This window comes from Strix aluco, chromosome 2 (genome assembly GCF_031877795.1).
Source record: "Strix aluco isolate bStrAlu1 chromosome 2, bStrAlu1.hap1, whole genome shotgun sequence".
Taxonomy (NCBI): domain Eukaryota; kingdom Metazoa; phylum Chordata; class Aves; order Strigiformes; family Strigidae; genus Strix; species Strix aluco.
Window position 1 is genome coordinate 64,962,143 of NC_133932.1, and position 13,977 is coordinate 64,976,119.

Below are 13,977 nucleotides of genomic sequence, written 5' to 3' on the forward strand. Positions count from 1 at the left end.
CTAGCGGAACAATTCATTAGAACAGTAGAGTTTTCCAACACCTCACCCATGTTATTCAACACTTACTCATATCAATTTAATTAAATGTGACTACTTCTGAGTGTGTTAACCCATACAGGTGAATCTCACAGATCTGGTCCTCAGCACATATTGGACTGCCAAGCAGTAAGTATAAACTAATAGTTCATACTAGACCCGAACCTTGGGTAGAAGGAAAAAACAATGTCAGGCAAATTTATTTTCTTTATTCTCTTTACTCTTTAAAATGAAAGTTAAAATAGATATGTGTCAGGGGTCAAGTAACACATTTGATATAATTTACAAAATTATATACACAAAATGCTATGAAATCATTAGCATAGTTTGAAAATGGGACAAATATCTACACCGAAAGATGACAAATACACAATCATATATGGAGATTGGATAAAGAGATATCTGATGAAACCCTGTGAGGATGACCATATAGTCTTATTTAACATCTTCATCAGCTCTCTGACTTTCCCCTTTCTGATAAAACACAGAGGAATATGTAAATGAAAATACATTTAAGTAAAAAAAAGCCATATCCAATGTGCATGGCGTCATAAGAAGAGGACAGGGTACCTTCTTTAGCATGTTCAACCTGCACACTGCTGTGAAGTCTTGTTAGAGTCTTGATAGAGTACTGTGAGATAATCTGGTAAATCTAGGCAGGATTCAAGTGCACAGATAGCCACTGCTCTCATTTACCCTTTCCTTCAACCTGCATGGAATCAGTTACAGGACTTGCTGATCACATCAGCATTATTTCACATTTACTCAGCATCTGCATCTTAAGACATCCAAGAGGGAGGAGTCTGGGATAACTGAGTATTTCCAGTGAAGTAGCCCTACCTGTGGAAGCCGTGGTCTCTCACACAGCTACAAGTCAAGTCCAGCACCTCTGCTCTCATGTAATTCTGACCAGGCCACTTCTAAAATGCGGTGGCACCATCGTACCCATTATAAGCAATGTAAATGGAATTTGTAGACAATCTTTAAAAGATGAGTGAAAACTAGAAGGAAAGTTCAGAGGCACCAAATCAAGTTGATTGACAACATGATGATTGATTGAATCTATAATCCACTACTTCTGGAAGTAAATAATTAATGAGGATGTTGAAAACACATTTAAAATAGTACAAGGAGGTACAACTAGCAGGTATGGACAAAAGTCCTCTTATCTTTCCACTGACAGTAGGATCTTTAAAAAGAAGAGCTGACTGTGGCATGTAATAGCATACCTACGTCAGCCCCGGTCTCTATTGCAGAGTGACAGGGAGTATAGATACTGATGTCAGTTTTAACTGAGCTACCTCAGACACTAAAAGCAATTTAACCTCTGAAGTATTGAGCTCCACATGCAATAATTTAATGCCTGCAATATAGGCATACCTTTAATGTAACAAGTATCAAAAAGTAGAGGGACTGGAATATATTCTCTGCTTAGTAGCAGATACTGAGGTTGGTGTTATTGCATCTTCATTGCTACTACAAATGTTAGGGAAATTAAAGTAGCGCATGTCAGAACATGCTTTATTCAGTTCTTCTGTTTGCTGTGGAAACACATGCTGAGAATGATCAGCGTGAAGAATGGTTTCCAAAGGAGGTGAAAGAACCTTTATTACACAGGACGTGGAAAAGCAGGCTGGTCCAACACCCAGAAATGCAGAAACCTGGTTCTTTGTGTGGGGATTAACTAAAGACCCATCACATCTGTTTAATCCCTAGTATTTATCATTTTTCAGAGCTACTTCTTTACTTCCAAAATCTTCTTCACTGCTGGTCAGTGAATGTCTTCCTTCCTGTTTTACTTCCCTTCTGGAGACATAGAAGATCATCAGAGTCCGACATCCTCTCCCCTGGATGGCTTTTGTCTACCGCTCTCCTGTTTCTTTTTTCCCCTATCTTCTTCCACAATACTCTTCTTTGCTTCTTCTCCTCCTTCATCTTCCGCAGATGAGTGAGGATAGGGCTTTGTGGTCTCCCTGTCCAGACTAGAAAATCAGACAAGGAAATTCACTAACCTAAAAGCACACACATCGTATACTATTTTAAATCCTTTTTTACATGGCATGGATTTCACCTTCTCCCACATCTCACAGTACTGACAAGGGAGGGACTTACCACACTCTTGACCATTCGACAAGGCTATAAATGTCTTACAATTCAGTTTCCCTTTTATTTATAAAATAAATAAAAAATAGCCTAAACCAGGGCTCTAGCCCCTAATTCTGTCTACCTCTCCAAAAAGAGTTTGGGCAATAATTGTCTTCTATGGTGGGGGCCCAGAGCACATAGTGTTTTACTTTACATATGGAATTTGTTAGTTCCATTTTCAGAGTCCTTGTTCTGCCATGATTACTTCTTTCCACTGTGATTGCAGGAAAACACCCCAAAGTGATGCTAGTATCTGATCTTAAAATGATGAGAGCTCTATTAGTACCTCTAAAGATTAGTGAATTAAGCATGACCCCTAGTTCACACCACATAAACATCAAAAGACAATCCCAAAGAACCCAGAGCTGTAGAGTTAGCCAAGCTATGGTAATACAATGTCCTCTGTGGACTCTGTCAGCAGGGGAGCCTGGCCTATCCTTTTACTTTTTTTCCCTTACTTCTACAGGACTTAGCACACAAGGATTGTCTCTTTTTGAGCTTCTAATATTGTACTGCATTCAAACTTTTTGTTTGCTTTCTGATTAAATTATGCTTCTACTTTGTTTCTATCAATAATGTCAGTATGTTCTCATTAGATCTGTGCATACCCATGAGCAATATGCTGCACTGTCCCCCTCTGATAAAAATGACATGGAAGGTAGGTATCTATTTTAGAATATAATAAATAATAAGTTTCAGTGGGAAGCACACTCCCATGCCCTCTAAAAGGTAGGGGCTCTAATGGAAACTCCAACTCAATCTGGGCTGAAGCACTGCCATAGCACTGCTAATATTGGTAACCAATTAATGTGTATCTAATGAAATACAGTTGTGTAATGGCTTTGACTGTACACCTCCTCATAAAAGGAAAACAATCATTCAACACACCATGGCGGTTACACAAAGAAACAAATATAAAGTAAAATCATGGCCAGTACCAATTTTTTATGATGCAGCCCCTGAGCTAATATAGTCAATGACCAGAAGAGGACGTTAAGTATGTCTATATGATACTAAAGTGACATGTTAAGTAGCAAGAAAGGAATGAGATTTCACTTTACGGAGAACTCAAAACCTAGCTGAGAACAAGCAAAAGACAAACATTCTGATTAGTAAGTGCATTGTCAGGGACTGTCTACTCAAGTCTTACAAAGCAATTTACTGTAGAGAGTTATAGATCCAAGAAGTAGGAAACTTAAAAGACTCAGCTATAAAAGCTCTATAGTACCAGGCTTCTATTGTTAATTCTTGGAAAAGAGACTAAAAATTCAGCAGAACCAGATATGACACATAATGTGGAAAAAGACGGAGAGAAATATATTGCAGTAGATGATAAAGTTGGGAATGTGCAAAAGAAGGTTCTGTGATTCTGGCAGCAAGTGGAATATTGTGGATCAGTAGTGATCACCGAGGTTTTTATTGGCACACTAATGCACTTCATCTGGGTACCTGGGGTTAGGTCTATGATGCCTGTATGCTAAAAATTACTCTTCATGTAGTTTATCCAATGCCAACAGAGAACCCTGGGAATCCCAAAGGCTCAAATATGTCTAGTCCAGAGATGTAAGTGGGTATCTAAGTTAAGAGAGTCTCAATTTCAGATGCTCAACTCTCTTTGTCATTTCTTATTAGCTGCTTTACACATTTCACTGCACTCTATGCTATAAATCTCAACATTCAATATACAGCCATGGAGCCAAAGCACCTAAATTCCACTCTCAGACCTGCCAAATGCTCAGGTGTTACTGTTCTGGGTCCCACAATGTCCCTTTGTATATCTGGGCCTTAGTGTCTTTAAAATACTAGCAATCAGATGTAAGAAATAGCATTTGAAATAATATTGTTTGGAGGCACTTCTCATGTTCCTTTAATGGGGGTAATTTGAGGACAATCTGAATAGTGCTATCCTCAAAACCAGAGACATTTTGCAGTAAAAAGATTGTCATTTCAAATATGGTTTGTTTCTAAAATCTACAACTGTTGCAAGAAAAAACAGAAACAATGTAGTGAAAACTTCAGACTTTAAAACAACTGTAAGACATTGGTGTGCTCAATCATTATGCTTGCAAAATTTATGCTCTATTCCAGACCATGCTAAAAAAATGTTTTAGTTTGGTTTAAATGGGATAAAATGAATTCCTTAACTGAGAGTCCATTATTTTTTGCTGTGGCAACAATATTGTTTGGAATATTTTATTTAGATTTCATTAATTTCAGTCATCTGCTATACAAACTGGCCAGTGCATTTACAACCAAATCAGTGTTTACTAGCTGGAAACACTATATAGAACTTCACAATTAATATGACTTGAATATGCAGTTTCACATACTATTTTACCAAGAGATCTGCCAGATTTGATATCCCTTCATCTAAAATGTATATCTAATGAGTACATTTATTTCTCATTTGCAAAAATTCAGTGCATTCATTTCTGTCAGTTCTCCGAAGAATTCCTCTGTTTGCCCATGAATAACTCACTTTTCTCATCATTTGTACATAACAATAGCAAGTCAGCTTGCCAACAAAGTCTGTTTGGAGAATGTTTATTAAATTTTATATAAAAGCATTCAGTCATGAAACAAAGAATGGAGAGTGAAAGCCATACTTATTGTGTATGCATTTAGTCACATCTTTTCTTAATAAGGTACCTCATTTAGAATATCCAATTCAGTGGAAGGAAAAGACTTCCACTGATTTTGCTGAAACTTAGGTCAATTATATACCTGCCTCTTTTCAACTGGTTGTATGCATTAAATAGCGAACCATGGTCATCAGGTTTACTTTTTGGTGAAAAGAAGCTACTGTCATGTAGGTGATGTCACCATCAAAAGGCATTGATGTATTTTCAGATTTGGAATTCTCCTCAGTAAAGTAGGGGTGTTCATTTGTTTATGTGCTGTGGCTGCAAGCTGGTAGAAGAATGAGTTTCAAACTGCACTGGAATCACTACTTGAGAATGATGAAACAAAAAATCAACACTGATTCAAGCCCTGTTTCCCACATATTTTCTAGTATCATGATCCATAGATCAGCCCACAACTGGTACCCTTGCCCATCATTTTGAGATGCAATCTTTAACTACCTGGACTTGTGCAAAGCTTTTGACACTGTCCCACACAACACCCTTGTCTCTAAATTGGAGACACACGGATATGACAGGTCCACTCATTGGATAAGGAATTGGCTCTATGGTCGCACTCAAAGAGTTGCGGTCAATGGCTCAATGTCCAAGTGGAGAGCAGTGACGAGTGGCATTGTCAGAGGTCAGTATTGGGACCGGTGCTGTTTAACATCTTTCTTGGCGACATGGACAGTGGGATCGAGTGCACCCTCAACAATGTCACCAATGGCACCAAGCTGTGTGTGCAGTCGACACGCTGGAGGGAAGGGATGTGCCATCCAGAGAGACCTTGACAGGCTTGAGACGTGGGCCCGTACGAACCTCATGAAGTTCAACAAGGCCAAGTGCAAGGTCCTGCACATGGGTCAAGGCAATCCCATGGACAAATACAGGCTGAGCAAAGAGAGGATTGGGAGCAGCCCTGTGGAGAAGGACTTGGGAGTAGTAGTGGATGGAAAACTAACTGTGAGCCAGAAATGTGCGTTCACAGCCCAGAAAGTCAACTGTATCCTGGGCTGCATCAAGAGAAGTATGGCCAGCAGGTCAAGGGAGGTGATTCTGCCCCTCTACTCTGCTCTCGTGAGACCCCACGTGCAGTGCTGTGTTCAGCTCTGGGGCCCCCAACCTAAGAAGGGCATAGACCTGCTCAAGAGGGTCCAGAGGAGGGCCACAAAGATGGTCAGAGTGCTGGAAGCCCTCTCCTCTGAAGAAAGGCTGAGAGAGTTGGGGTTGTTAAGCCTGGAGAAGAGAAGACTCTGGGAAGACCTTATAGCAGCCTTCCAGTATTTAAAGGGGGCCTACAGGAAAGATGGGGAGGGACTCTATCAGGAAGTGTAGTGATAGGATGAGGGGTAATGGTTTCAAACTGAAAGAGAGCAGATTTGGACCGGATATAAGGAAGAAATTATTTTATGTGAGGATGGTGAGACACTGGAACAGGTTGCCCAGAGAGGTTGTGGATGCCCCCTCCCTGGAAGTATTCAAGGCCAGATTGGACAGGGCTTTGAGCAACCTGGTGTAGTGGAAGGTGTCCCTGCCCATGGCAGGGGGGTTGGAACTAGGTGATCTTTAAGGTCCCTTCCAACCCAAACCATTCTATGATTCTAGGTTTCTGTGATATTGGAATATTTCAATAAAAATGAAGAACTTCTAAAATTGCCTTTAAAGGTAGGATTTGTCCTGTTCATGCAACCATGGGGAAGAAATCTCCCATGGTAGAGATTATACAATTCTTTGGCAGCAGTGCCCATACTACGTTGACATACACAGAAGAGGAAACCCTTCTGGGATGACAAAGCAGATGGAAGATTCAAAAGAAAAGTACATGTTTTCTCACACAAAATGTGAAACGGTGAAGCTCCTTCTGGGAAGAGGCTATGGATGATAAAGGTTTACATGAATTCCAAAAAAGTAACAACACAAATTCATGGAAGAAAAATCCATCAAGGCTGTTTAATACAGAGACTCCAATTCTGCTTCAGAAAATCCTTAAATCACAAACTGCTGGAGGTTGGGAATGTATTCTGGAGAAATATCCCTAGATGATTGTTCTACTCTTATGCTACTTCCTAAAATCTGTTGTTGCTAGCTGTCAGGGATTGTTGATGCTCTGAAGATTATCGTAATCCAAAACTATTTCAAATGCATTAAACTAGAACTTAATAAAAGATGAAAAAGTAATCCACAATCACTTGGAACCACTGCACAGTCAGTGCTCACTTCACACCAGAAAAATGTTACTGCTGCTTTACATAAGTTCTGCAGAAATTAAGTAGGAGCTCATATTCATCCTACATGCTCTCTCCCCATCATTCCCCAGATTTAAATGCAGTAGAAGATTCAGTATCTTAGAAACAACTTGCGATTTAATCCATAGCTTTATATCACAATAAAATAAGGTTTACAACAAATAGAAACTCCATCTCAACTTTCAGCAATCCTCTAACAGCTTCCTGGGGCTAAGCTTCAAACCATCAGATCCCACCAATATTTCAAAAATGAAAATAGGGCAACAAATTGCCAGATAATAAAATGATAGGACAGATAGTTAATGCTCTTCTGATTGACATGCTCGTGGGTCAACTCACTTGGTTGCATGTGTAAAGCAAGTCAGATCACAACTGTAATTAGACTACTAGATATGAAAATCTGACAGCATAGCTGAAGCCAAAGTGCAACATTTAGGATTCACATAGAATAACTTTTATATTTTTAGGTTCAAGCATACTCACGTCATATAATCCACCATCTGCACCATTCTTATGTACTGACAGGAAAAGGCATACTTTGTTTGGCTGATTTTAATAAGCCTCCTTCTTACACAGTGTTCCTGCAATAACACAATCAACATTCATCTAATTTAAATCTAAATCTCAGAAACAGTGAAGATACATATGTATAAAAAGTCAACTGTTTTAATGTAACTGTAATCAGCCTCTAAATAATGAAGACAAAAGTTTAAAATACAAAGTACATTTTCTTAATATGCACTATAAAAAATGCAGTAGAATTATCATAATGGCTTACAAACAAACAAACGTAATGAAATGAATTGAAGATTATACTGACTGTGATAAAACTCCCTCTGTTTCTCATTTTAGCAGCATGGAGCTTGTGAAAGCCACCACATGGATTATAGAGGAAAGAACAGAGTATGATTTAAGAATAAATTACCCTAACAGAATTTCTCGGTTCATGTCTATCACATGAGCTCTTCATTGAGCCCTGCAATCTGATTTACTTTGGTTAACTAGAGACAGGGATTGGGACAGTGAACTCAGTAGCCTGGCAGCTAGTATCTATCTGCCTCATCAACAATAGAACAATGGTGATACCATTGCCAAACTGGTATCATCTTCTAGGTTTACTTACTTTCCTGTTGTTGAACGTCAGGACTGTGTAGAGTTTGTCACCCATTTCCACCCTCTTTGGTGTTGCTATGACAATAGCAGGCACATAACATTCATTTCCTCTCTGTATCACAGTTCTGGCAAACACATGGTCTCCAACCTGCACATCAGGAAAACATCGGTTTGCAAGAACCGTGTAACTTGGGAGTTTTACAAGACACAAAATCTAAACACTAAGATTTTTTTACATGAATCATCATTTGAACATGTCCCCATGCTTCAATATGGATCTTTAAAAGAAAAGAACTTTGTCCTTGTATGTATTGATCACTCACAATTTCCACTGAATCAGGAAGAGAACACAAAGAGAAAATAAAGGACAGAGTCCGACTAAATGTACCAGGGCTCAACTAGCAAGTTGACTGAATGAGGAAACTCTTACAACTCTTCATTCCCTTGGACTTTGCGCAAATTTATGTTTTTAAACCAACCAATTTAAGCTTTTAAACAAACCTTGGGAATTTTAGAGAATTCCATATGTAACTGACTTATACAAAATTATTTTAAAAATTAAAACAGAAGTCACAATTTTCTATCAAATTCTTCAGATCTTCTCTAGAGTTGGATGTTCCCCTTACCAAGGCTCTCCTTGATTCGTAATCTATGTGCTAAGAAACAATCTTTCTACTGGTAAAAAGCCCACCTTTCTTCTATAGGTGGGCAAATATTCTTGTTTTATAAAGAAAATAATATAGAATTCTAAAATACAAAGGAATAGGATTACAATGAAAACAAGCTCCAAACGAATGAAAAATAGCATGTTGAAAGAGCATGATATTACTATCACTAAAAACTCCTCTTTAAAATAAATAGATGTATTTAAAAGATTTTTTAAAATCTATCCTTTATTCTATGTGTGACCAAACGAACAAAAATCAAAAATGCATATTTGCTGTCACAAAAAACCTCTAATTTTTCACCTGCAGGTACGGGCACGGCATAGCACCTCCCACAGGTATAGTGAACTTCATGGGTACGGTACGGGTCTCCCCATTGCTGAAGTCAACAAGTGCACGGGTAGAACTGATATTCTTTATCACAGTTCCTAAAAAACAACATAATAAAATATTCAAATTATTTTTATTTTACCCCTTGTGGATTTTTTTTTTTAAATCCTATATGCTGTCACACATCACTGAGGTCAAACATGTCTGCATTATACATTCTTCATTTGCATTTAGCTAGGGTAATCTGTGCTAGGGCAACAGAGAAATTTATACTTAAAAATATATAGTCTTAGTAACCATTCCTAATAATTCCATAAAAATAAAATTAAGAATAACGTTCAAGCCCATGTCTGAAATTTGTACACTGATCAGGAGGATGGCTATTGACATAATGAAACTATTACCACAGTTAAAAATATGTAATTTAAAAAACCAAACAAGTGAAGTAACACAAAAATGAAACACACACACGCACCGTTTTTCAAAATGAAACAACAGAACACAATTTTATCTACTAATCATTCTGTCTCAAAACTCAACGAAAAGGCAGAAGCATTTAGAGAATTTGACAACACACACACACATGCACGCGCGCGTGCATGTGCTTGGCTTTTGCCAAACACTCAACAGAAATGTTCAAGGGAGACATCAAAGAGAGATAGGTTGATACTCTTGGATACTCAGTTACTTAAAAGGATTTCCCTCCATACTCTTCTTACATAAATGTATCATTGCTTTCTAACTTTACAAAATGTACGTCTTTTTATAAATGTACATATATGCACACACAAGATATATATTCATTTTTCATGAATACGCACATGTAATATTAAATCTGATTAAGGCAGAAGTAGCTAATTATGACTAAAACAAATGTTTTATCAGTATTAAGAAACTCTAAAAATATTTAAAATGTTACAAAAATATATACCTGGATAATAAAATCCTGTGATGTCTGATCTTGCAATCACCTTTTGTTTTTTGTCAATCACAAATACTTGGCCTTTATGTCTGTTTTTAGACTTTGACTTCACAGTTTCTTCTTCAAGTCTCTGTAATTTGATACAATTATTTTTTCTACAACAGGTAAGCCAGTCAGCCTCAATCTATCCTTTGGAATTAATTAAAAATTTAGGCAATGTAATGTTATGACCTCTGCAGATAATTCACAGTAAACCAGAATTATTTTAAATATTCAGAATAGTTATAAACAGAGGAAGCAATGTTACAGGAAGTACTCATGGAGAAGATCATCAAAGATGAAAATTTTTTTTTAAAAAAACTTTAAAAGTTGTACAATTCATATTCAAGGATGAGGTAAGGAAAAATCAACTGATTTTGCAGAATAAGTGAAGGTGCTATACATGTTCACTCTGTCCAGGTAGGTGAGTCTTCACAGTAATCTCATTTTCATTAGAAGTACCTCACTGTATGGAAAGACTGATTAAAAAATCAAATATAGAGTAAAAAATCTTGAAGTTACTATACCGCTATAGCATATAAATTATATCAACACTTCTGTTTTTCAAACTCAGCCTGAACCAGAGGCTCTTCATAGTGCTTAACTGACTGCTTGAAATACAACATAACAAAGGCTGATTTGAGTGCAAAGACTTACAGCTCCACAGACACAAAAAGGTATTTGGGTAAACCATTTACTTAATTCCTCAGGCTCCAAAGGGACAGCTGCTGCTGAATATTTATTATCAACTAAATTGTAATGCTTGACTAATAACTTGGGCAACTTCCAGCACTCCGCATTAATCCAAATACTAAAGACTGTGCAGGCATCCACAATGAGGACGCCGAGGCCTGCAGAATTCAGGTGGCTCAGAAATAGTGTCTAAATTCAAATCCATCTCTCCTTCCTCTCACACAGCCTTGAGGAGTTCAGCACGATTGACCCAAACACCGTCAGAGTGCCCATTTCTGGGGTATCATTCTCCAGTATTTTTATTACAAAGGAACCCTGTCTGATTCTCAGGGATTTTCACTCCATTTAGCTCTGCTTCTGTTGAAGGCAATGAATTAAACCATATGAGGTGAAGGAGACTTTGTTTACCTCTGCTGCATTTTTAAATTCCTACTGTAAGTGAGAACAATTAGGAAGACTATCCACAGATCTCCACGTATCTTGGTTCTAACTTTGGGTTTTCACAGTCCTGACATCTCCAGAGCCAAGCAACCACTGCTTTTCCCAGGCTGTCAGTGGCAACAAGCCCAACTTTTTGTAGCTACACATTTATCTGTCCAGCAGGTTACTTCACTTGATGACAATGGAAAGTTTGACCAAAGATTTCTAGATAGTTATAACTTTTTTGTTGTTGCCCTATTTGGGATGCTTGTTTTCCTTTGTCTCCCTAAAGAGACACAAGAACAAAGGCAGGGGGTGCCAAGCTGTCTAGGAAACATATGAATGCAAAAAAGGTACCAACAGACAGTGATTAGTGATCCTTAAACAGTGAGGATGAATGAGGAAAGAAATAGGACACCAGGAAATAGAAGAAACTGCCAAGGGAGATCCAGAATTTCCACTCTTGTAAAGAACCAAGTCTCAACTATAAATATTTCATTAGGCATAATTAAATCAATTGTATATGAAAGACATTTTTCAGAAAGAACAGACTCAATGAGCCACTAGAGGTCCCTTTCCACCCAAATAAACATGCTTTACAAAACACATTATGCTTATTAACTATTTTCAGTTATTTTTAATCACATAGTGACCATTCAACAAGGTCACAAACAAGTGTAAGCCTTGCACTTTCAAGCTCATCAGGGAAACACAGTACTTTTAAAAGTATATTCTTAATGAGAGTTAATCCTTAGCAATTAATGCAGCTTTATTTCTCTGCAGAATCTGAAGTCCATTCATATGCAGAAACAGAAATATTTAGTATGAGAGGAAATGTTCTCTGTCACTCTCAAAGGCCAGATTATAACACTGGGGAAAGAAATACTTTACATGAAAATGTTACAGTCATTAACGGAATGCACAAAACTGTCCTGGAAGCTATCGTGCCTGGGGAATAGTAATACCATGGCCCTAGTAGACCTGAGGTGGTCTAATGAGAAGTGGGTAGGCGACCCTGAAAAATCCTTTGAGTAGGTGACATCATGTTGTAAACAGTTTATAATTCAGTGAGAAAAATACATCATAAGAAATGATGGCTGACTGATATCCCTGACAAGTTCAAAATAGAAAACATACTTAAGTCAAAGCAGTTACTTATTAGGGAAAAAAAACCCCAACAACAACAAAGTAAATACATTCCTCATTTTTAACATCTTTAGATGAAAGCCGAATGACAGCCTGAAGAGGAAGATTTTTGTCAACCCATGCTTTAATCTGTACAGCAAAAGCAACTGAGTCAACTGAGTAAAATACAGTCTACAATTAGCCCTCCAATTGGGTAATCATCAACGTTCAGTGGTTTATATTTTGCCTGATAATAACTAAATGTGTTTGCTCATTTCCCAAAGCATTTACTTCTTGCATCACTAGAGGTCTTCAGTCATCTCATGGCCCTGTGCAGATGGATGTCTACTTCATCCTCCTCCAATAAGGCACTGGCATACCCTATCTTCCACAGATACGTGCAAACATAGTAGCCTGAATACAACTCCCAGAGAAGATCAGACCACAGAGGGAGGATAACCAGACCAATAATTCAGTTGTAGGCTTAACAGAAAGCTCTTGTTGCAAGGACATCCAAAAATCTTTTAAGAAGATGTGCAGTAATTAGGAACCCTTATAAGCTAATAACTAAGGGGAATTTAAAAGTCTGCTTTGTTGAGTAGACCTCCAGGATGATTGTGATTTTTCTACCATCTCGCAATGACAATTTTCATTCAGTGCCATATCAGCTATTTCATGTACTTCAGCTGGCAGTTTATTTTTTTATATCCGTTTTATAGACAGAAATCTCAGTTGGAAAAACCTCCAACAGCATTTTTAAAGGGGTCCCCAGTTTTTTTCTGTTTTTTCCATCACATGACCAGAACTCTAATTACATCTGTATTTCTGCCTCTCACTCTTAAAGCCTTTCAGTTTCAGATTAGCGATTACTGAAGATGGTGCTCTGATTAGGCTCCTAAAGCAGGCTGACTCAGGATAAGTGACTGTACAGTGTTAATCACATCATGTCTAAGAGCACACACTAGTTGTTTCAAGGCAACAGTAAAATTACAGTCAACAGATGAAACATGAACATATTTCTGCTGCTCTTGTATTGGGACATTATATGGCAGAGGTAATTCCATAATCAAAATACCTGTATTAGCAATGTAATATTTTCAGACTAATGTAAAATGAATCAAGATCATCTGTTTTTTTAAAACATCAAAATGTTTTCAAATATACAGTCTTAATTGAAAATAATTCTCAAAAACTACAGAAAACTGAATGTGATCCTTTCCATAATCACTTATTTTCATACATGGCGTGTGCTACCATAATATATTCTACTCCATTCAACAGAAATAATTTATTATAACTTATGTCATGGTATGTAAAAGGCCACAGCTCATCATGAAAACTATTGTTGATCTTGATGAGAGGTATATCTCAGTCAATGAATGTCAAATAAAACAAAATATTTTTGCCATATACTCTGATAAGCAGAGAATATGGATACTTGGCATAATTTACAGTTGTAAATTCCAACTGTACATCCCCATTTATTGCTAAGAACTCTCAGTATAGGTTTGTACTGTGCTCGTTTGAGTTTCACTTATCTTACCTCTTCAAATTGATGTATGTATATATATACACATATTTGTATACGTATACATGCATACATCGGGGCAAAAAAGAAC

General features: G+C 37.5%; 1 protein-coding gene across 1 annotated transcript in view; it reads right to left on the minus strand.

The window, feature by feature from the left end:
• Window positions 1–229: 229 nt before the first annotated feature.
• The window catches only part of VWA3B (von Willebrand factor A domain containing 3B), a 66,561-nt gene continuing 52,813 nt past the window's right edge, over window positions 230–13,977 (minus strand). Inside the window, 7 exon segments of the mRNA XM_074816911.1 lie at window positions 230–1,851; window positions 1,853–1,909; window positions 1,911–2,018; window positions 7,535–7,632; window positions 8,175–8,312; window positions 9,133–9,257; window positions 10,091–10,211. Of these exon segments, the coding sequence (XP_074673012.1) occupies window positions 1,749–1,851; window positions 1,853–1,909; window positions 1,911–2,018; window positions 7,535–7,632; window positions 8,175–8,312; window positions 9,133–9,257; window positions 10,091–10,211 (750 nt within the window). The 3' untranslated portion in view covers window positions 230–1,748.